Source organism: Calypte anna, chromosome 2, assembly GCF_003957555.1.
Source record: "Calypte anna isolate BGI_N300 chromosome 2, bCalAnn1_v1.p, whole genome shotgun sequence".
Taxonomy (NCBI): domain Eukaryota; kingdom Metazoa; phylum Chordata; class Aves; order Apodiformes; family Trochilidae; genus Calypte; species Calypte anna.
This window is the reverse complement of record NC_044245.1, coordinates 89,608,400-89,633,027: the sequence shown is the minus strand read 5'-3', so window position 1 is coordinate 89,633,027 and position 24,628 is coordinate 89,608,400. Positions and strand designations below refer to the sequence as shown.

The 24,628-nt window shown below is 40.3% G+C and overlaps 1 protein-coding gene across 1 annotated transcript; it reads left to right on the top strand.

The window, feature by feature from the left end:
* The first annotated feature begins 362 nt into the window (after nt 1-362).
* Nucleotides 363-23,570, top strand: SLC39A6 (solute carrier family 39 member 6). Its single transcript, XM_030446290.1, has 11 exons — nt 363-494; nt 1,239-1,340; nt 1,619-2,369; nt 3,595-3,775; nt 4,024-4,193; nt 5,386-5,598; nt 7,146-7,215; nt 8,118-8,495; nt 16,149-16,229; nt 18,160-18,350; nt 19,214-23,570. Exons 3-11 carry the CDS (start codon nt 1,653-1,655, stop codon nt 19,364-19,366), a joined length of 2,154 nt encoding a protein of 717 aa, XP_030302150.1. The 5' UTR covers nt 363-494; nt 1,239-1,340; nt 1,619-1,652; the 3' UTR covers nt 19,367-23,570.
* Nucleotides 23,571-24,628: the final 1,058 nt, after the last annotated feature.

Below are 24,628 nucleotides of genomic sequence, written 5' to 3'. Positions count from 1 at the left end.
CCTGCCTGGCCCCCCTCCTCCCTACTGCTGACTCTCACCTGCGTCTCCCTTCCCCGGCTGACGCCGTTCCTTCTAGGCCTTCTCCGCATCTCTTTTGATGTTAAGAGCTCGGATGGGCCCTACAACTCCATACAGACCCCCGGGGCCCTGGACCATCCCCTTCTCTGCCTGGGGGTGCCCGGCGGTGCCCCCCCTTCCCCTCTCTCAGCCGCCACCGGCGATGGCGTCGAAGCCATCGGTTCCCCCCCCTTCCCGCCGCGCCTCTAACGTCCCTACCACGCGCTCCTCCGCCGTAACGTCACAGCCTCCCCCGCTCACCCATTGGTCCCTGCCGTGGCGCGCGGCGGGCAGCGTACCCGGAAGAGGAAGGGAAGGGGGCGGGGAGCTACGGGTGCGCGCGTGGACGGCGGCGTGAGGAGAAAGGTTCGGCGGGGCCGGTGTGACCCGGCTTGGCCCAGCCCGACCCGACCCGACCCGGCCCGGTAGCGGGCGAGGTAATCTCCGGCGTCTCACGCTTGGGCTGGGCCGGTGGCGGCGAGGAGAGGTCGGTCCGGGTGTGTCGGGTTTCGTCTGGCCGCCGCATCGCTGCGGAGCGGTGCTCGTCCCCGCCCCGGCGTGCGCCGGTAGCCGCAGGGCAGCGAGCACACGCGGCCGGGAAAGCGGCGGGCTCGGTTCGGCCGCATCCTCGGGGATGCGGGGAAGGCGGGTCTGGAGGGGAGAGGGTGCTGGAACACGGGGCTGCGGGGACGTCGCCTCCCGCCGATGCGGTTCGCAGTGGGGAGCGGGAGCGCTCGTGGTGCTGCGGGTCCCGGTGGTGCTGCTGCTGGGTTTTAAGGGGTGGTTGTAGATGGTTCTGTTGTAGGTGATGAAGTTCTCTGCCATCCTGGGAAGGGGCTGCGGCACCCTGCTGGGCTGCGGCCTTAGCACCAGCTAATTCCCAGCCTTGCTGGAGTGCTCGTGGAAGAAAACACGCAAGCGTCACGCTTGTGAAGGCGTGGGCCGCAGCAGTGGTCCGCCTGCAGTCGTGGAAAGAAGGGGCCGTATGAAAAAAAACAAAAATAAAAATTGGATTTTGTGGAGTGCTGGCTTGGCAAGAGCTTTGGGAAATGCAGCGATGGAAAGTTTAGGATTTTGATTTTTAAGTAGGACCGTGTAGTGTGCAATGCTTGTTTTTCGTAAAAGAATAAATATAAAGGTTTTTGTGGGGGTTTTTTTGTTTTGTTTTTGGTTTTTTTTAGCACAAGAAAGACCAACCTAGACCTCGTTTCTGCTGCACCCTTGAGGATGCTCTCATTGTTTAGCTTACCTTAGAAAAGTGAGTCAAGCCAAGCTGAACAAAGGTAAGGTTGCACTGGGGGTGGGTGTTTACATCCAGTGACTTCTCCTGTGGCATGCAGATTCATCTCCTGTTGCCTGAGGCCATACAACTGGAGAAAGTACTGCATGTGTAAGAGATTGATTTCTCTCTTACTCTATGGATTCCTTGAGCAGGATTTATTTTTGTTTCTGTCGTTTTTCTTTTTTTTTTTTTTTTTGTTAAAACAAATCATGGCTGTTTACTACAGAGCAAGATGTGATCGATTTTACACAAACTGATAAAACGTTCTTCTTTTTCTAGATTTTTTTTTTTTCACTGCTGAAAAGGAACTGCAATGGAGAGTACAGTCTCCGTCACTTCCCTTGTATCATTTTCCATACTGCTGTGTGAATGTTACAGTCATGGATTGGAGACAGCGACTGTTGTGCATACATCAGAGAGAACTTTTTCAGAAAAAGCATCTTGCATTAATACCGACTTGGCAGGGTTAATACAGAAGTTTCACCTTCACGAACTTTTTCATCGCTATGGAGAAAACAACTCTCTGTCAATTGAAGGGTTTAGAAAACTGCTCCAGAACATAGGTATAGATAAAATGAAAAGGATTAAAATAGACCATGATCACGACCACGATCATCACCATCACAATCGTGTTTCTTTGAGTAAAATCCCCGAGCGGGCTCTTTGTCGCGGCCACGAATCTGATGCTAACAAAGACCACAGGGGCACTCACTCCAAGGAACCTCATAAAGCAGAGAATGCAGAACATCAGCAGAACTTTGTCCGCAGCAAGAACACTGCAAATGAAATAACAGAGCCTGTCATCACTGCCCCCACAGATGGCCACTCCGAGCTGCAGAATGTACAGTCTGGAGAAGTCAAGGCGGTTGCTCGCTTAGGTCTGACCAGCTCTGGTGCTGCCAATGTCACAGGTGGCAGCAGTGCAGGCTGGCTTGCTAGCAGCAAAACAAATGAATCTCACACTTCTCCCAAGGAATCAGAAAGAGGAAGTTCCCTGTATTCTAAACTGAGAAACCAAAACACCCAGGAGGTGAGACTGATTGTTTTGTTCAGGGGAGTCCAGGTACTGTTGTCATGGCTTAATTGTCAGGTGCCTATTGTTTAACTGGGTTACAGGTATTGTAGTGCAGTTGTGCTTAGAGCAAAACACACACAAAATGTAACCTGAATTTTAACATTTTGAAGGAATGTGAAGTTCACAAGCTCAGAGGAAAACACATGCAATTGAGGTTTTTTTTCCTGAAAATGTGTTTATATTAAGTATAAACATGCACACAGTTTTATGTATTATGTATCACTTTTAAAGATTACTAAAAATTACACGCACTTTAAGTTTAAAACTCTGTTCTGCCAGAATCTGTTTTCCTAATAGTGTTGTGAAAGTAAAAAAAAAAAAAAAACAAGTTAAAATACTGTCATTCCTATCTAAGCTGTCTCACAAGTGTTAAGAGCCCTACAGCTGATAGTGTAGAACTGCAGAGAAATAACTGGCATCTTCCTTTTTCAACCCCGTCCCTCTCCATCTTCTTTAAGATTAAAAGGCAAAGCCCAACTCTGAGAAATATTGGTGCAAAATGTTTTCTGTTACTTTAAAATAGTATAAACTAGTGCTCAAGAAGTCCATGAGGTATGTTGTGAACAGTTTTTCTTACACAGTCAGATCTTCCTCAGTTAGAGGTTTTAAGAAGGAAGGTGTCTCTATAGGTTTTTAATGTAGGCAGCCATGCCAGGTAATTCAGAGTGGGTGCTGAATTCTCAGGTTGTTTGTGTTCTCTGCAGTTGGAGCAGAAGTACTGCTGCTACTTAAACCCAGAGAGACTGTGTGTCTTGCAGTGGTGAACTCTTCCCTGGAGGAAGTGTATGCATAACATGTCCTGTGTGAGACTTTTTATAGTCATCACTTCTATAAAAAATATTTGACCTTTCTAACTGCTTCCTTATATGTCCTTTTAAAACTGAATGGAAAATGTTGGGCTTTTCCTACTTGCACAGCAAAGCATCTGAGCCCTTTGTGCTGAAATTGAATTATAATTACGCATCATCTACCAGGACTCCCAAAGTAGCTTTCTGGGTGCCAGGAGGGGGATGGACATACTGGTCTTAATTGGTTTGTTACCAGTTCTTAATTATTGTTGATATAGCTGTATTCATGTGGTGCCACTGCATTTCAGTTAACGTGGGAGGTGCTGTCCTCTTGAGATACATCATGGTATTTTGGCTCTAATTAGTATTTTGACACCTGTTTCTTTTCACAGTGCTCCAGTGCATCAAAACTGATGCAGTCTCATGGAATAGGCACTCAGGTATTGCTGACTGCTACAGAATTTAGTTACCTCTGTCCAGCTCTTATCAATCAGATTGATGGCAAACACTGCATAGTCCATGCAACTACTGAAAAGGCTGAAAATCCTCCAAAAAGCTATTCTCTGCAAATAGGTAGGTTGCTTGAATAAAAGCTTGCTGGAAACTTGTTTGTAACCGTTGGTGATTAATTTGAGAAGCTTATTTCAATGCTGAAAGAAACTTTTAATTGCCTTTTATCACTTGACCATGTCTAGAGTAAAATCTGGTGTGCCACTTGTTAACATTCAATTAATTGAATGATCAAGCATGTTTCCAACAGGAGTGTTAACCAAACAAAATCTCATACAGATGTTATTCTTGTTACTTTTTTCTTTCCCCAGCTTGGATTGGTGGCTTTATCTCCATCTCAGTCATCAGCTTTCTTTCCTTATTGGGTGTTATATTGGTACCTCTGATGAATCGCGTGTTTTTCAAATTTCTCCTGAGTTTTCTTGTGGCATTGGCTGTGGGAACTTTGAGTGGAGATGCTTTCTTACATCTCCTTCCACATGTAAGTATTAATTTATCTCAAAGCAGAAAATTTTATACTTTATGTACCTGTACTACTTAGGTATTAATAGGGATTAAAATTATCACTGTGGTGAGTCATTTCTCAACCCTGTAAAGTAGATTATCGGATGGAAGGGTTTCCCATTTGGAAGTGTTTATTATTCATTTCACAGTTTTTACAGTGGAAGTACTTCACACCATTAGCCCTCAATCAATTTACTGTTCTCAGTCATATACACTGCCAAACCACTCGTTGCATGCAGGAGTTTTGTGTAAATGTTTTTAGCCACTTACTGCAATATCACCTCTATATTCTTTAGATATCAGAAAACAGTGGATTATTTATTCTGCATTTGAAGTGCACAGTGAGCAATTTTTGCTATTAGCCACTTACGTTGATTGCTTATCCACTGAGATTTTTTTGATCAGAACCAAACATTTCTGAAGTCCCAGGAAAATAGTATTTGTTAGATTTTGAGTTGCACATTGCTGTTGTCTGCTATGGACAATGACACTGAATATGATTACTAAATTTCTACCTTGAAGCTCTCAAAGCCTCTGTCCTTCTCCATCGCTTCTCCCCTTTCCACCCTAGCTTGTTCAAGCTTTTAGATAAGATGAATAGAAAGGACCAGAGATTCTGTGGTCTTTTCTGAGCTCTGTGTGTAATTATTATGCGGTTAGTCTTCATTTCAGTTAATTTTGCATTTGCTTTGTGAGGTTATGTAAACCTAAACATTCTGAACAATAGCAGTAGCCAGTGAGGAGGGGACAAATTTCAGAGTTCCTTTAAAGGAGATTGTTGCTAAGTTCCTTGTAGAAAAAGTTGTTTGTCTATGAGCTGTCTTAGGTGGAAAATTAGTCGGTGTGCAGTGTGTGACTGTTAATTAAAATGCAGTTCCCTGGATGGTATTAAAGGAGGGGTAGGTTGTGCATGTTTTATTGAGCAGTATGCACATAGCTGCAGTGAGGTGATGGAAGCTGGGTCTGCTCTCACTCATTGTGATGTCTCTTGCTATCCAACAGATTTCTCTGTAATTGTTTCAGTTGGAATCCAGAGCATTTACCTCATGAAAATTGTAAGTCTGGACTCCAGACTTGAGGAAAAGCATGCAAAGAATACTTTCTCTCTTATGTTACTATTTTTGTGGGTTTTAAATATAATTCTTTTTCCCTTTTGATTTTCCCCTTAGTCTCATGGAAACCATCACCATCACCATGAAAAACCTCTGCTTGAACAAAACAAAGACTCAATGTTCAAACATCTCGTTTTCCAAAGTACAGAGGAGAGTGCTTACCTGGATTCTACATGGAAGGGACTCACAGCACTTGGAGGCTTGTATTTCATGTTTCTAGTGGAGCATTTGATCACTTTAATAAAGCAGTTCAAAGACAAGAAGAAAAAGGTAGAGAAAATATTAATTTGTAGTGGTATTGTATCGCTGATAGAAAACTTGAGTATCATATATCTAACAGGATTTAATCGTGATTACCGAATTGATTACTGTTATAATTTCATTTATATTAGTGACATGTATGTTTTTAAACTACATGGTAATTTTTTGTGTCATTGTTAGGGAAGAGTTCCTTAACCAGATGTACAGACTTTAAGACACCCGTGAATTGTTTAATAAGCAAACATCCAATCTCACCCTTTGTTTTAACAGAGTGCTTTATGAAACTGCTGCTCATTATTGACTTCCTGCTGACACTTCAAGACGAATATATAACTGTCTGAACTGTTGTTATTATTGTGTTAATTCTCAAACTGGATGAAATAAGATGGCCCTGTACAGTTATTGTACTCCTGTTGAGGGGGGCACTTGCACAAAGCAGCTTGGGTGGCAGTGAGTGCTTACATATGTAAGCCTCCAGCTGCACTATAGAAACTGACTTTAATAGGTAGGGTTTCATCTTTTCTTCCCCCTCTCTCCTCCAAAAAGAAGAGTGATGCAGCTTTCAGTTTTCTCTGCTCTTCTTTTATGTGGTGTGTAAATAGCTGGATTTTGGCTGGTCATAAATGTTGGTAACTTACCAGTTATTGGTAACTGAGATCTTTAAAGATTAGTGTAGCCAGGACTAAACAACGATGTAAAAGCTGACTCACTAAAAAAGATACAGCAAAAGCTGTCAATATCTTAAGTTTTGTTTTGAAGAAAATTAATAAGCTACAAATTACTTTGCTTTAAATAATAGCTAATTTTTAGGCTATCACAGGGACTGATACTCTTGAGTTTTATTGTTAAATTGGGCAGCAGTCTCAGAGCAGATGCCATGTAAGCTCTTCAACCAGTCGCAGGAGGTCGTATTGCCGTGTTTTATACTGAAACTAAAGACTGCGAGCAAGAGAATCACTTTTCCTTAACTAGTTAAATCTATTTGACAAGGGAAGACATGGACGGTTCTGAGCAAAGCAAGAATTTTCTGTGTTTTTTCAGCCACAGGGAATAGATTTCCTGTTAGAATGACTATGCCTTCTAAACTGAGTCACTGATCATAAATTACAGAAGCACAGAACTACCTTGGTTGAAAAAGACCTTTAAGATAATAGAGTCCAACTGTTAACCTTGTTTAACCTAAATTGTTGTCTTACAGACATTAGTAAGCAAGGAGTGCAGATTTTATCTGATTTTTTTTTTCAGTATGCTAGAAAAAAAATTACATAACATTACAGTTGAAAAGAAGTAATGGAATAGCTTTTAGGTGGTATTTGATGTGTTTTGCTTCTCAGATTTTATTTTTTTTTGTGTCTTCCTGTAGAGCCTGAGGAACTTTTGTCATCTTAATATACTTAGCTGAGTTCCTAATGTTCCTCTTCTGCACTCTTTATGTGGCTTCCTTATTGTCCTCTTTCTGTGCAGGGTGCATGAATGTTGTGAATATAATGTTGCTCATGTATATCCTGAAAAATCAGTAAAATATTCATAACTACAGTATTTTCTTTTGGAATAAGAAAAAAAATGAAGATGATGGAGAAAGCAAGAAGTTCTCAGCAAATGAGGAAAAGTTAGATACAGATGATCGTAAGTCTCAGTAATGTTGCATGTTGTTACTCTGTGGCAGGGCTGTTTAGGCAACACCTGACATGGACAGTTCTGAGCAAAGCAAGAATTCTCTGTGTTCTTTCAGCCACAGGGAATAGATTTCCTGTTAGAATAACTGTGCCTTTTAAACTGAGTTCATAGGTCTGCTGCTCACTGTAGGTTGGATGGCTACCCACCTGAATTCTTTTCAAAACAAGACCTGGCTGTCTGTTGATATGCAGAGGACTAGTTCTGTTTGCTGCTTTCCTTTTCAAAAGGATTGATAGGATGGTAGTAATGAATTCACAGTTTTGAAACATTAGGCCTTTTAATTCTGCATTTAAGTGCAGAAGTTGAAGCAATTCTGTGAAGGTCTTCTGGCTAGGCCTGTTGCAAATAGAGCTGTATTTCCTGGCCTCTGCACTTCTCTTTAGACTGTTAAATGTTATATGAGTGATCCAGCATTTAGATTTCTGTGTACCTTAAGTCTGGATTTTGTAATTTTTACTAGTTACTTATTTATAAGGTTGATAATCTAAACTTGAAGTATTGGACTGCAAATGGTCATGTGTCCCCAAGAGCATGCTGTAAGTTAAAACACACCTCACTGGATACTTGTTAGCTCTTGTAGCTAGAATATCTTCGGTTTTTCAGAATTTTATAACTAATGGAAGTTGTTGCTAATGCAGATTAAAAAAAAGAAAAAAAGTATTTGCTTAATTGCAGGAGAAGAACCTACCAAGTTGTAGGAGTTAAGTATTTTAACCTTAGTGTGCTGCAAATGTTTGTATGAGGACATTTCATGGTCTGTGATGATTTTGAGCGTTTATTTTTCAGGTCTTCTTTGCTTTCTAGTCCATTATAAAAGTGTATAATACTGTACTCTGGGTTCTTTGTAACAGGTCCTGAGGTCTATCTAGGGACAGACTCTCAAGATCCATCACCCTTCATGTCTCAGCAGCCAGCTTTACAAGAGGAAGAGGAAGTGATGATAGCTCATTCTCATCAGGAAGAGGTTGACAATGAATATGTGTCCAGGGGCTGCAGAAACAAATGTCATTCTCACTTACACGATACTCTGGGACAAACAGATCATCTGAGTCATCATCACCATGACTACCACCATATTCTGCATCACCATCATCATCAGAACCATCATCCTCACAGTCACAGTCAGCGCTACTCCCGTGAGGAATTGAAGGATGCTGGGATAGCAACTCTGGCATGGATGGTGATTATGGGAGATGGCTTACACAATTTTAGTGATGGCCTAGCAATTGGTAAGTGGTAGCCTGGACACAGCAGCTTTGTTATATGTGTGGGCAATGAAGTCTTTGTGCTGTTATCTCTTTGTTGGGAACGTAATAGTGGTGGGTCTTTGTAGTCTAAACTTTTGTCTAATAGCAGCTCTCAATAAGAAAAACACAGTATAACAACCTGATGATTGTGACAAATTAAACAGATATGTGGTTACAGCTGTGTTACTTCAGGAAATATATAAACTTTGCTTTAGTTCATACTTTTAGCAAAGTTAAAGATAATATTTTTCAAAACTAAAGCTAGGCTTAGAAAACAATATTTAGGACTTAAAGCTGGCTTTGTATTTCAATACCTGTGAGTGCTCAGCAATTTCTAAAATTTTTTTTAATAGATGTGACCAGAAAGGCAACCTTGTCTTAAAGTAACTTTGGTTTTGCCACTTCATTCAGGCACTAGTATCATTGGTTTCTTTATTTCTATTTTTCCTTCTGTTTTCCCTTAGTCTGCAGCATAGTCAGGTTCTATACTTTGCACATTTGGCTTTGCCTATACCAGGCCCTGGTTACACACCACTTGTGTTTCCCGAAGCACTGTGTGTAGGGAGATGGGACACTGGTACTTGTCTGCTTTAGCCTGAAGATGACCCACATGGAGTAATTAGGTAATATATAAATATTTCATTTTGTGCTGTTGGAGGTAAGCATGCATTTGTTTTACTGTAAAATTAATTTGGTCCAAAACATTGTGCTGAGATGCTTTGACTTTTCCACGTAGGAGTCCTGTCATGTCCAGATTCTCAGATCTTGCCATCTCCATAATGCTTGTACGAACCTTCCAGAAGGTGTATCCTGCTTTTTGTAGGTTATAAATGTGTGAGTAGGGCGCTAATTAATAGGACATTAGCTACTAACTCAGAAATTATTAATGGAGAAGATACCAATAAAGTCACCACATGTTGCCTTTATGCAGATTTTTGGAATAAGAGTGTCTGCCAATTTAAGAGTGGCTCAGTCTTCTCGGAAACGTATTCTTAATGTTATTTTTTTAAACAGCACTTGTGCTTTGAATCTTGTTCTTGAAGCTGGGACATCTGCCCTGTGAGGAAAGGTTGAGAGGGTTTGGGCTGTTTAGCTTAGAGAAAAAGAGACTGAGGGGAAGGATCTCATTAAAGTCTATAAATATATAAAGGGTGGGTGTCAGGAGGATGGGTCCAGACTCTGCTCTGTGATGTCCAGTGACAGAACAAGGGGTAATGGTTTCAAACTAGCACACAGGAGATTTAATTGGAATATGGGAAAACACTACTTCACAGGGTAACAGAGGGGAACAAATTGCCCCAGAGAGTTTGTGAGTTTCCATCCCTGGAGACATTTAAAACCTGCCTGGAAGTGTTCCTGTGTAACCTGCTCTAGGGATCCTGCTCTAGCAGGGCAGTTGGACTCAGATGGTCTCCAGAGGTCTCTTCCAACCCCTGTCATTCTGTGAAGCTGAGCATAATTGTCTGGCTTTGTGTTTAGTTTTGGTTGGTTGTTCAGGTTTTTTTTAATTTAAACTGGTGTAGGCAGTTATTTTACCTGTAACTTTTTTGTTCCTTTTTATTCATGTCCCTGGTTTTCCCTTGCGTGTTGTAGTGGTTCAGAGTTTTTTGACAGTGAACATGAACATACTTCTTCAATGAACATACTTCTTTATCACAAAAAGAGCATACTGAATATTATCTTTTGGACTTATGGCTTGGAGGTCAGGTTTGGGAACCTCTTTGTTTTGTCTAGAAGGAGAACTAGACTACTGGTATTTCAAATTTAAAAGGTTAAATTAAGTTGCAGAAAGTGATGTCAAACGAAAACCCCTCAGTTCTTATGCTAGTCTTTCATAATCTTGACTTTAGTATTTAAACTAATCTGTGAATTCACAGGTATTGGATTCATTTCCAGCTTGTAAAGCATACTGGGGTCAGTTCATCAGCCTTTCTGTAAATTATATTGGAGAAACATGTTCATTCTTGTTTGAGGAGAAAACCGAATAATAACTACTTCCTCTCAGCAGTATTTTATATTGTTCAGATTGAATCAATTCAACATATAATGTGAAAAGAGAATTTCTGATTTAATCTCATTTTTGATGAAAGCTGAAGCATGGAATGTAAATTTCCAGGCAGATCAGTAGTGAAAATGGGGTAGAAGGAGGATTTGCATACAAATGACATACAGAATCAATTACCTCTTAGCATTAGGGAGATTTGGAAGGAGCTATGACTTTATAGTTATGAAGTAAAAAGTATGAGGAAGATTTAATAGAGGCTTATTGGACAAGTGAGAGCAATAGCTTTATAGAAGTCCTGCTGTGTAGCTTGTTCGGGCTAATGGAAATGTGGGCTTCTTTCAGTTCTGGATGTGCTCAGAAGTAGCATGGAAAAATATGGATTTGATGATGTAAAAATGTCAGTACTACTTGTATGGTATTTTTCCTGTGTTTAAACGAAGATGTGAATGCTTCTGAGAAGACTGCTGAAGCTGGAGTAATCCTCTGCTTACACTGATTCACTTCACGTGATTCTTATTCTTAATTTCTATCAATATTTTTTCCTCAAATCTGTTATGCTAATTATACAGGAATAAGATCTTAAAATGCTTATTTTTTAATGCCTGCATCTGACTAATTTGTAAAAATGATCTGTGATTTGAATTTTTCTGTGTAGCTTCATTAGCTTCAACTAAACAATTACAATGCAGAACTCTTTGCTTTTGCACTGATCTTGAGTAAATATTTTTTTCTTTAGCTCTTTGGAGAGAAAAGATATCTTAAGTATATTTTAATGTATCACTATTAAATCAGCTTATTCAGAGGGAATAACTATATAGTGAATATATATGAATATATACTAATGCAATTTTTGGTTCATCAAGACATCTTTTTAATGATGGAAAATGGAAATAGATGTTCTTGCTATTTAACCTTTTGATTGCTGTGTACCTGTGCATTTTACAGCCTTATCAGCCACCTGAGTACTTTTCAAAGCACTCATGTTTTGTTTGGTTTGCCTTTGTGGAACCAAAATTAGATTTACTATGTGTGATAAAGTTGAATTCTTGTATTTTTAGTTTTCTTCTAGTAAATGATAAAACTAGAAAAACATTCTATAGAGTCAGTAATATAGAAGAATTTGTAAATTACTGAGAATTGCAGGTGTGGATGAAGGTTATTTACCTTCAGCTTTCCTCTGCTTCTGTAGTTTTCTCAGAAACTGAAGCCTGATTGAATGCTGATGAGTTCTCCTTTCTTAGTAGGAGATAACTGTAGCTGTCCTGTCTCTCTCAAAATCCAAGTTCAGAACTATAAAGCAGTATTTAGGAGGGGTAAAAAAACCTAAAAGATTGATAGCTAGAAAAGCTTTTTTTTCTTCACTCCTTCCATTGTTTGCTGTTCTTAATTGCTTTTAATAGAAAAGGTTGATAGTGTTTACTGGTAACTTTTTTTGCTAGTCAAGCAGCAGTAACTCCTGTCACTCACCTGCTAACTAAACCTGTGTAGACTTGTATGACTGAAGGTTTTAGAATGTGATGGAAAACACTTCTGCTGAGGGCTTAAGTCAAAGTAGCTTTTGTCTTGCATGCTGTGCATCTCTGAACTGGACTTCACAAATAGTTGTAGAAGTGAGTGACCTGTAGAGGTCATCTCATCAAACCCTCTGTTTGAAATAGCTCCTGGGAGCACTAGGTGGGGTCAGTCATGGCTTTCCTCTCCTAAGCTTTAAAAACCAACACAGAGGGTGAAATTCCATCATCCCTGTGGCTGACCAAAGAGGTGCTGACAGTAGTGTTGAAGTACTGTACTTACAAGCTGCTACTAGACTACCCCTTACTCTGGTGGAGAGAGAGGTTAAATATACCCGACTTCCTCAAGCTTTTAGGTCTCATACTTGGGAGCCTCTGGACAGAATTCATATCCACCTTAAACTGGGACACCCCCAAAGTGGACAGAAAATCCCAGGAACAGCCTCACCAGTGCTTAGTAGAAGTGGGATAAGAATTCAGTCTGCTTCTCCTGAGATTATGCAGATTGTGGCTCACAGGACTTGAGATGAGAATACACTCTTGGTTCGCATTAAACTTGTCCATCATAACCCTGATGTCCTGTTTGGGAAGGCTGCTATTTCCATCCAGTTTCTACCTTGTACTAATGCATGAGGTTATTTTGCTAAGGGAGAACTTGCCCATTTTTTCCCTTCTTGAGCTTCGTAAGATTTCTGTTGGCCTAGATCTCAAGTTTTCCATTGCCATTTTTGTCTAAAGCTCTAGTGTTCCATGTGTTAACTCAGCTCTTTGCCCCTGAATTTAGTGTTGTCAGCAAATTTGTTTATAGTGCATATTGTTTCATCTAGATCATAGAATTGCTCAGGTTGGGAAAGATGTTCAAGATCAAGTCCATCCATTAACCTAGCACTGCCAAGTCTACCACTAAACCCTAAGCACTGCATCTGCACATCTTCTAATTTCCTCCAGGGGTGCTGGGTGACTCGACCATTTCCCTGGGCAACCTCTTCCAGTGCTTGATAACCCTTTCAGCGAAGAAATTTTTCCTAGTATCCACTCTAAAGCTCCCTCAGCTCAACTTGAGGCAAAACATTGAAGAAAATGGTTCATGGTTTTTGTCCTGGAGAACTCTGCTTGTTAGTAGCCAGCTATCAATCCCTATTAGCCCAGCAGTGCAGCCAATGTGCAGTCATCTAACTGTGAAGCCCATACATCTCCTGCTCCCAGATGAGACCACTGTATTGAGATGGTGTTGGAAATCCTACTGAAGGCAGGTTCTGTTTTAGTCACTGGTGTTGCCATCTCTGTAGTCAGTTATTTTCCTCAAGGTGAGTCAAGCATTTTGAGAGGGGCTTGAAGGGCATATTCAGTGTGATCATTCCAGGAACTGAGGTGAGATTGACAGTCCCCTGGGTCCTGTTTGCTGTGAGAACAATATTATCTTTTTCCCAGAGTTCTGCTGGGGCCTTCTGTAGCAGTGATTTTCCTTGGATGCAGCTTTCCAGTCACATCAGTCAGCTCTGTCAGTACCCTTGGGTGAGTCCCATCCTGGGATTCATCTGAGCGTTGTCACTTTTTTCCCAGCGTTTAACCTGTTGCTTCTCTGCTGTTTGTTGTCCCTTTCCTGCTGGAGTGGTGCTGGGATTTGGGACCTGGCTTTGTCTATGAAGACTGAGAGGAAGGTGGTGCTGGTGCTTTAGCCTCTTTTTTACATCTATTGCTTGGTTCCCTTCCCCATTCATCAACAGACACAAATTTTCCCTCAACTTTGTTTCTCTGCTTGCATTCCTGTAGAGCTGTTTCTTGTTACCCTTTGTGTCTTGTTAGTCTTAGCTCCAGCTGGGCTTTGGTCTTTCTGTTCCACAGCTTCTATTTTCCTTGTTGCCAGCCTTTGTTTCTATTTTCTGTGCTGCTTTTTTGAGTCTGAATTCATTAAGACACACTCTGCTTAGCTGGGTGTGTCTTCTGTTGGAAGTCCTACTGTTCTGCACAAACAAGGTAGTTAATTTGTACATTCTATTAAGTTTGCTTTACAAATAGTCTGTCTCTCTTCTGGGAGATTTTCCCCCTTTGACTGATTCTCAGTGTAGTCTCCCCTTCTATTCCTTAAATAAGTCAAAGTCTGCTTCATTAAATCTGAAGTCCTAATTTTGTTTTTTCCTTTCTCAGCCTCCCTCTGTGTCCTGAACTCAGCTCATGCCCACTGGAGCTTGGGATGCCATTTTTTGCTGTATTTGCTGTCAGTTTTTGTTTGTGAGCAGCGGGTCAAGTAGAACTCTAATCCTGTCTGGCTCTTGCATCATTTGTATTGGGAAATCATTGCCAACACAATTAAGGAACATCTTGGATTGTGTGCCCAGTGCTGTCACATTCACAGCTGACAGCTCTGGTGTGAATGGTGATGCCTTGCATGGTTGTTCTTAAGTAGCCTTATTCTGCCACCTCTTCTTGGCTGTGGTTTGTAACCATCTTCCTGTGTTACTCTGATCTTGACCAAGAGACTCAAAAAGCACAAGGGAGTGCATTCATATGTGGCTTTATGCTGGAGCTCTGGGCAGTCCAGGAAGATAGGAAAAAAAAAATAAAAATTGACTGCTCTTCTGCCTTCCTAGACAGTCTGTACTTATCCATGACAGGCCAGACAGAATTTGGTGTCTCCACAGCATCATCAAGGCAGGCTACAGGCAAGTAATGGACTTCCCCGGGCAGTAGCTCTGGTTGGCAGATCTACCTCTGCCCTCTGTCCTGAATGGGAGGGAATCTCCTATCACTCAGAATCTTCCTTTTTGTATTGCCAGCCTAATCTGATGTGCTGAGAGAATATTCTGGGCTGGGCAGAACTCATTTATCCTCCCACTGCTGCTAGGGTCATGGCCATGATCTTTAGATTAGCAGCTGCAAATGTGGTAGGGACAGAGGGTTCTCCCTCTTGCCAGGTTTCACTGTTTTCAAATTTTACCTACCTGGAAGTTCATGTTTCCTGTTCCAGTGCTGCTTGGGTCTTGCCATCCTCTTTAGACTGAAGGGAGTTTGGCTCTTGCCTCTCTAGAACCTCTTCTGATGACACTTTCAGGCCCCTTGTCATTATCCCTTATCAAGAGATGTCTGCTCATTGCTGCTTGCACCTCCATAACTGGGTGCTGCAGTGTGCACCCCAGAGGTAAGGCTGCTGGTGCTGTCCCTGCAGGCAGGACCATCAGACATTTCTTGCAGGTGAAGACCTGGATGGCAGTGTCCACTCTTAGGAGTTACATCTGAATAGAGTCAGCGACTCTGCTGGCAGTGCCAGCAGTGAGAGAGGAGAGGATTTGTCTCCTGTGGTCTTATCACCATTGTAGCTCTTCCTCTCTGGAGCCAAACTGCTGGGTACCCTGCATGCCACCTCCTGTGACAAGGCCTCATTGCCTTTTTGACTGCTTATTGGCAGTGCCTTGATTGCTGGCACTTTGTTTTTAGCAGCTGAAGACGCAGCTGGACATGGTCCTGCTGCATCCCTTGGTGAGGCTCTACACCCAGCTGGGGAGCTCCTGTGCTGGCTGAGAACTGGGGTCAAGCTCTCCATCCTTGCTGTGTGCAGCTTCCTCCTGAGCTGCTGGCAATGAAGAAGAACAAACAATGGAAGGAGTGAAGAAAAAAAAAGATGGGGACTGTTAGACTGGTTTTAAGGAGCTTTTCTGGATATTTTCCTCCACTTAAAGTATGATATTTGACTGACCATGTAGCCTCTCTTAACTGTTGAATTAGCTTCAATTTTCCAGTTCCTGATTTGGAGGTAGTTGAGCTGTCTTCTTTGCTTTATCTTCAAAATAAAGTGTCTTTTCTGATGGTATTTCCATTTACTGGTCTTTTGGGAAGGCTGTGTTGAAAGGTGTTGAGCTTAGTTCAAAAATACAAAAGTGAAGTTTGGTTTGCTTTAATTGCAGGATTCCATGCTGCTTCTGACTTAGAAAATTATAAATCATAAACAACTGTTCATTTAAAGCTCAAATGCTTCTACAAGCATAAGAAAAAATGAGTGAAACCAATATGTTCTAAATAAATAAATAAGCATAAAGAAGCATAAATACAAAATGCTTCTGCACTTGATATCTGAATATGCAGTAATGTTTTGGATTTGGTTTTTTTCTTGTCTCTTCACAGGAGCAGCCTTTACTGAAGGGTTATCTAGTGGTCTAAGCACTTCTGTGGCTGTATTTTGCCATGAATTACCTCATGAGCTCGGTAAGACCCCAATATGTCCATACACTGCTGCTCCCTAGGTACTTAAAGGTGTTCTTTAGAGCATAAATTATTTTTCCTCTAGCACAGTAAAATCTGATCAGAAAACTTCCTCTCTTTCAGATTGTCTATTCAAGAATACTTTTAACTTACTCGAAGAATGTTTTATTAATTGCATCTTTTAAAATTTAAATATTTTAGCTGCTTTGTTTAAAATTTTGTCTTTCAGTTACTTACAACTTGCTTTCTATAATTCTGTCGTAGTTTTAATTCTCCTTAGCAACATAAATTGTGAATTGCAGGAGAATACATATTGGAATCTGCTTTTCTCACATCTTTGTTTAGTTTTACTCTTGCGTTTGTGCTGTTGAACAGAAGGTCACAATTACTCAAACTTCTTTCTGCATAACATTTGCTGCTTTTTCATTAAGTTTTGGGAAGATCTACTGTAGCTGTAAACTTGGTACTACTTAAAAATCCTTACTAGAATTAACTTGTTCTTCAAGCACAAGTGATTTTAATTCATGAGGATAATTTTTCTGGAATGCACTATGCCTTATGTTAGAAGTTTAATATATGGCCCTTTTGCAGGGTAATTTGTAAGAACAGGATGTACCTGCTTGATTTAACTTTGAATGAAGCTTTTAAAATTTTTTTCTAATTGTCAAATCACTTTGAATGTGTAACTGATACTTCTTGGCTATCACAGCCTCAGTCATTCCAGGTATATAGAACAAGGAAAAAACAGTTTGCTTGCACTTTAAGGTTTAATTTCTTGGAAATGGGAGCTTCATTTCATTTAATAGAGCTTGTAAACTGTATGTGTCTACATCAAACTACGAAACAGTTTTATGTCTGTATAATAATGTTATGCAGAAATACATTACTCTGAAGAAAATGCACTTGTTTTTATGAGAGGCATTGAGTCTTAGTATATAAATTTTACCTTGTACATGAAGTTCATCTTGATAGAAATTCCGTAGGAGAACAGTGGAACTTGCATTAATTACACACACTAAATGTTGTTAGTAAAAATATACAAAATAAATTCATGTTATGAATCTGAAAATTTTAGATTCGGTTGTTCTGTTGGCTTTGGAAGGAGGAAAAATCTTTAAAGCATGATTCTTTATCAGGACAGAAAACCTGAAAGAAATATGTTCTTTAACAGAGGACACGAAGTGGTGTAGGAATACCAATGGACCGACTTGCACGTAGCTGTGGATAAAACTGGATTATCCTGTTGTTAATGCCAAACAGTGTTTATAACATAGCAGTTCATTTTAATTGCAATATTTTGCAGGAACAGCTCTTGTAACAAATTATTGAATTAATCTTTGAAGATGGCTGTTATTTTAACTAGAAATAACTTGTGTTTTTATATAAAGCCCATTTTATTTCTAGTTAATAAGCTTGTATTATTTTACTCTGGTTTAGGTCTAATTTATCTAAAAAACCCCACAAACAATTCTATTCTGAATGATGGAAAACCTCTTTCTGGCTGGTAGTCTATCATTCATTCAAGGGAAAATAAAATGTTAAGGATCATTTACAGAAATTAATAAAGAAATTATTTCTAACTTTATGAAACAGACTTAAAAAACGAAGAGCAGTTACAGCATAATAGATGAGATCACCATTGCTTTATGCAATTAAGTGGGAATATTTTAGCAACATGCTTAGAATACTCAGGCCCATCAGGTACTGCAGTTACTTAACAGTGTTGATTTAAAAGCAGACTACCCTAAAAGCTGCTTTTATAACCTTAAATTCTTCAGATTTTTGTAAACTTTTGTTTGCTGCTTTATTGCTCTTCATGGGCACTTTTGCATTTTCTGTCCCCCCGCAATTTCTTTTTTTTTTTTTTTTTTTTAAATTCAGTCATTACCTGAGGATGTAAACTTTGGGTTTTGTTTTTTTTTCCCTGCTGTAGGAGATTTTGCTGTCCTTCTCAAAGCTGGTATGACTGTGAAGCAAGCTGTGCTTTACAATGCTCTGTCAGCTATGCTGGCCTACCTTGGGATGGCAACTGGGATCCTTATCGGCCATTACGCAGACAATGTTTCCATGTGGATATTTGCACTTACTGCTGGCTTGTTCATGTATGTGGCTCTTGTGGATATGGTAAGTGGCTACTAGACCTACTTGAGTTTATTTTTAAGAATTAATGCCAGGTACATTTTGATCCCAAAATAATTCCTTTCACCTTTTCTCCTTTCGTTTATTTTTTGTTTCTGCATTTGAAGAGACAGATAAGCACACAGTGTAAGTAAAGGTTAAGCTGGAAGTTAAATATGAGCGTGGAAGATTGGTTTTCTTTAGATTATTGTAGAAACAATGATTGTTTCTCCCTTAGTTGTTACACTCAGGCAGCTAAGAGTAGAGCAAAAAATCTGCTTCTGACAATGGTGAGTATAGGGGATAGACTGCAAGTTTCAGGGCTCACCAAATGTGCTTCTGCTTTTGCAGTAAATCACAGAATGGTTTGGCTTGGGAAGGACCTTAAAGATCATCACCCTCTGATGGGGCAGGGACACCTCCCACTCATTACTGCCCCTCAAGATGAAGAGAGAATTTTATTGAAACCAATACTGTACCTCAGAAGTGTGTTTGTACTGAAGTACAAAGCTTTAGGTGGATGTTTGTGAAAACATAACAGTCATTTTAGCAATAAAATATTTGGTATGACTTGATTAGATCAATTGACAAATAAGCCAGAAGATTGCTCAGGATATGATTAGGACAGCATAATAAATATCACAGAAACAGTAATTAGAACATTACAGATTCTTTCTCTAAATAAAAAAGTACACTTTGACAATGTTGTTCATGTTGAGTGATACCTAATTCAAAGAGTGGTATTAATGCAGTCAACAGGAAAGACTAGAGGAGTAAGTCTCTGCTAATTCATGCCTCACAGTTGAAGAACTAGGTTTGAAAGTAACTGTTTGTTCCTGGAGGCATTTAACACTTTCTTGTTTGTTTAGGTGCCTGAAATGCTCCACAATGATGCCAGTGATCATGGATGTAGCCGCTGGGGATACTTCCTGTTACAGAATGCTGGGATTCTGTTGGGCTTTGGGATAATGCTGCTTATCTCTGTATTTGAACATAAGATTGTGTTCAGCATAAATCTGTAATCCTAGCTGCCAGAATGATCTTGGTGTTAAATTATAAGTGGTAGGTTCTTTCTGTTAAATTCCCAACTGGAGCGGTACATTTGATATAGACTAGATATTTTTATTGGTGTGCTTTGTTGTGTCCCTCCCTGGCTTCTCCCCTGGTTAGAGATGAGCACTAAGTTTTTCTTCTCTTAGGACTTAGCATTGCATATGGTACTTTGGAAAGCTGTACTTAGTAAAACATGGTGAAAGTGCCAAATCTCTTAAAGGAGTATTGTTTGGCAGGTTAGGGTTTTGGGGTTTTTTTTAGTAAATTTATTTTCTGTATGTAATGTTTTTTTACTTCAATGGTTTTGTTGGTTTAAAAAATACAGTGGTTTTTATTTTAGCACAATCAGAATCAGTGGATGCAAAGCACAGTGAGCAGTTTACAATAACAAAAAAAAAAGACATGTAATGGGCAGCCTGTGTTTGTATTGGTAGAAACTCATCTCTTCAGTGTCCACCTGGTTTACACGGAGTGGCAGATGAGTCCACTCCATCCTCTTTGCAGTGGTTTCATTCTCAATAGCTTATGGATTCTTTGTGGTTTGAGTTGGTTTCTACTCCAAATTGTTGTAAAATCCTGTTTTAAGTTTTTGTGCCATATGTTTTACCCGTTTTATTTCCCAAAATGGCAACAAAACTACAGCTATTAGACTGTAAAAGCACAGCTCTAGCTCTGCTATGTGTGCATTCCATCAAAAAGACTTTTAAAGTAGTGCTGTATCTCACTTATGGTGCCTGAAATGGTGAAGGTGTATTAAAATCTGTTTGATGACAAGAAGAGGAGTGCCACAGGCTGAGACAAGCAGTCGTTTAGAACAGCATCCTTCAGTAAAATATTGATTTACTTTGGGAAATGAGCCAAATGGGAGAGCTGACTATTTCTAGTTCAGTGTGACTGCACACATACCTTTGTTTGCAAAACAGCTGTGTTCTTTGGATCTTCTGGCTTTAGTTGTTGCAAAATAATAAGAATTCTTTTGTATAGGGAAGCATATATAGGGGAACAGCATGTTAAGCATAATTAAAAGCCTATACCTAGGTGTGTAATATGAGTTACAGTTTTAATATTTTAATGACCCTGAAATTAGCTGAAGGAAGAAGGATGAAAAAGACAATTGCAAAAATAAATTCTGTGAGCATTAGACACACTTTATATTGTGAAGAAATAACAGAATTAGTCTTTTCTAATTTTCTGAGGGTTTTTAAAGAACTTATTTTTTATTTGACTTCACCACTTCTTCAAATCATCAGCTGAGTAAAATGCCTGGAACAAAGAGAAAGAAGAACAAAGAATACCATGTCTGACAGGTTAAAAGAGTTTGGCATCTGTTGGTCTGTAATAACACAAAAGCCAAACCTACTGTGTCACTTCAGAAATGGATGTGTGGAATGAATCAAGAGGTTTTGATAGCTTTTTACTGGTTAAAGAATGGGAATTGCAGATGTTTCTACAGCCAGTGGGATATTGGCTTTTCCTCCTTCAGTTTTTACTCATCTTAAGAAGACAGATTTGATCATCCTTCCACAGTGATGAACTCCTGTTCCTTGCTTGCTTGGAAATTTAGGGGACAGAGAAAGATACCCTTCCTTCTGCTCTGTTGGTACCATCCTTAGGGGAGCACTAAGCTGTGGTGGGATCTTACCAGCTCCCCCAGATCTGCACGTTTATGAACCTGTGTATCTCTTTGTTTGGTGAGCAGTTGTTTGGAATCAGAGACTTCTGGGAGTGCTCATCTTCCTTTGCCCCCAACTTAACTTTCCATCACTAAAAGCTACTCTGGTACTGGGCTTTCATCTCTGTCAAGAACAGCAACAAAATACAGGTGCATTCCCTCCCTTCATCAAGCTCTTTGCATTTTTTGTCTTTATTCTGTGCTGTTTGCACTTTCTTTGAGCCTCAGGTCTATTTTTAAAAGCACACTTCTGAGCAGAAAGGTCATGCCATGGTGCTAAATTTCTATTGCAGCTCCTTGATCACCCATCCTGTGCTCATTTTACTCTTATAGCAGTAGTATTCTAGTGTTCACAAGCTTGAATTAGTAACATGTGTGATAAAAAAATGGATATGTAAATATATACACACCAATTGTTTCTGTATTATCCATGCTTTTAAACTCATTATTTATTTAAACTCTATGAAGAGAAAGTAACTTCTTTTTTTTCAGTCTAAACTCTTATGATACTTCTGCCCTTACCTATACTACATTCATTTCTTGTCTATGGTGTAGCTAAATTCTCCCTAAAACTCACCTGCTGGGTTTCCTCTTTCTTTTCATCTTTGCTATCTCTAATGCTTGAATACCAGAATCTTTGGCTCACTGAAAGCAGTTTTAATTCTGGCATGTTCTCATCACTGCTTTCTTCTTCAGAAAAATAAGTTCTAAACAGCCACGCTGACCCATGCTTACACACACACACAAAATCTGTCAAAATGGAATTTTTCATGCCTCCACTACTGCATTTTCCTGCACTGACCTCCAGTCTTGGCAGTCCCTCCTCATTCCAGATAGGTCAAAATGTGGCTGCTTTTCCTCTGGAGGTATCTTCCTGATGTGTCCCTCATGCAGCTGAATGTGTCATCCTTTGGAGTGCTCTGGTTTGACCCTGACCTGTCTAGATGAGTCTTGCCTTTGCTTGAATAACAGTGCTGGTCTCTGTAGCCAGTGTGTGCCTCAGGTTGTGCTCTTGTAATGCTTCTCATGAGCAAGATGTGTTCTTGGGGGGGGAATATTAAAAAAAATCAGTAGTTTTTTTCCCCCTCCTTCCCTTCAAACCTCTCATTCTAGTTTTGCTCTGTAGAAATGCAGTGTCTGAGATGCAACCTGACTGATTCCTAGGGGGGTTTTGTAGGGCTTCAGCATTCTTTACTAGTGGTCAGGGTGGGTCTTTTGCCTTCTGTCCTGCACCCTCAGCCCTTAAAGAACTTGGGCATGTTCCATATCTTTGGTCATGAGGGATTTCAGACTTGGAGGAGCTCAGTTCACTTGGAAATTTTTATTGATGGTTTCTGCCTACGAGCTTAATAGCTGCTACTTCAGCTGGGCTTCTCTTGCCCATGTGCTGGATGTGACAGAATGAAGCAGGCACGTAGTCCAGTGATACCCAAGAGATTTTAACATCAGTGACTAAATAATGGTGACAAATGTACAAGTTCTTGGCTGGCTTTTGATGCAGTCAACTGATGTTAAAGTATCTGCATATCAAAACATTGTTAATTTTACAGTATGAAAAATAAATTGCCTTTAGAGCCTGTGGCAGACGTGGCTCAATAGGCAAGACAAAGGCATATCCCATTCATTCAGTGCTCTTTAATCTTGGATGGAGAGATGTCCATGATGGACATCTGTCTAAACTAATCATTGGGAAGACTATAGAGTGAAACTTGCTGTAGGCTTGTACCAGAAAGCTAACAAAAGCACAAAAGCTTGGGTTTTTGGGGGTTTTTTGGGTTTGTTTTTTTTTAATTTCTTGTCAGGCTTGGCGAATTTTCATTAGTTGCAATGCGCTCATATTGAAAATACTCATGGTCTGGTAAACTGGTGGAGCAGGGCCTCCAAGCAGCCTTTTATTTTTATGCATATATTTTTCTGCAACAGTTTGTAATGTGCCTGACTATTCCACGTGATAAATTGAAATGTTTCTGTTTTGTGTATCTGTACCTTAAATTTATGTGCTGCTAACAGCTGCCTTAGTGCCAGTGCTAGATGTGGGTAAACAGAGCAAGCAAATAATGCTGAAATCAAAGTTATTTTCTTCTAATGGTTTTGGCCTGTATTTGTGCAGAAGAGATGTTGTGTGTGCAGTGAGAGTCAGAGCAAAGGTGTGGAAGCTCTCACCTGTCCAGTCTGTGGTGTTCAGCAGCCAGAGCCAGAGCTCTGCTCCGGGTGCTGTGGCCAGGGCACCTCAGAGTAATGCTGTACACTGAGTGATACTAATTTAAAATACAGTCAAGACTAAAATAAAATTCACAGGAGCTCCCTTGCTTGAATTTAGAGTCCAGCAGATAGTTAACATTTCTGTAGAAAAATGGTGTTATTCTGTTTGCCATAAGGAAGAAAGAAAAGTATGTTTTAATGAAATGCTTTCATTTAAAATAATTTTTTTTCTGGTGCTTACAATGATCACTGTAGCTATTGCTGTATTGCTGTGTGCTGGAGAAAATAAACCACTGAACCAAATGCTGCTTTTTGAGTGTTTTCCTCACAGATGTAGTTGCATTCTGTGTCTTTCATGTACCTTCTCAGAAAAAAAAATTATATATATATATAAAATAAAATTCTGTTTCCTTACGGTTAGTATAAACGACAGCCTTGTACCAGAATTGTGTCCCTAAGCACTCAAGTGGGAGCTGAGGGAAGGATTTTGCCACAGAAGTGCTTTCAGCCCCGGGGCACCTCTTTCCTCCCTCCCAAGGCTGATCAGGTGTAGCAGGATGCTCTGCCTCAGTTTCCCCTTGTGATTCAAGTGCTGTTTGTGCCTCAGTTTCACACTCTTTGTCTCAGCTTTGCTGCCCTTGGCCTGGAGTTGCACAGAAAGCAGAGGGCAGAGCAGACTCTGAACTGGTGACAACCTTGGAAGTACCAAGAGCAAGCCAGGTTGGTACCTGTGGTGCCAGCTTCTCTCCTACTCTGAAAAACAGAGAGCTTGGTTTGGTTCCAGCTGGGCCCAACAAAGCCCAAATGAAGATGGACAGATAAATCTAAGAATTTGTATAATGAGGGAAAAGGCTTCCTTCACTTTTCCCATTTCCCTTTTTTTCTCCAATAGAAGATGCTGGAGACATGGCTTGGTAGTTATATGGCAGCAGCCATTATATCCTATGGGATGCTGATCCCATCTTTTGAGTGGTATGAATCCTGTACCTTTCCCTATGAGGTGTGTGGGGCCTTCTCCCTCTGGGGAGACCTCCTGCCTCAGGGATTGCTCCTGGGGAGGAGGACAAGGAATACCTGGCTGTGGCCACTGAAAGTATCAAATCCCTACATATGAGCATTTACTCTTCAATGCCCTTAAAGTCCTTAGGATCCTCACAGAAGTGCAGTCTGTATCATCCTGCTCATGGGTATTTAATCGTTGTTCTGGATACAGGACCTGCTGATAAGAAGCTTGCTAGCACTCAAACAACGGGCCTTGGGTCACAGTTACTCAGATATTTGATTATTTGCACATTTTAACGTAAAGATACCTTCACATTTGCTGTCAGAACACCTTGCTCTGCTACTATCCTCACTA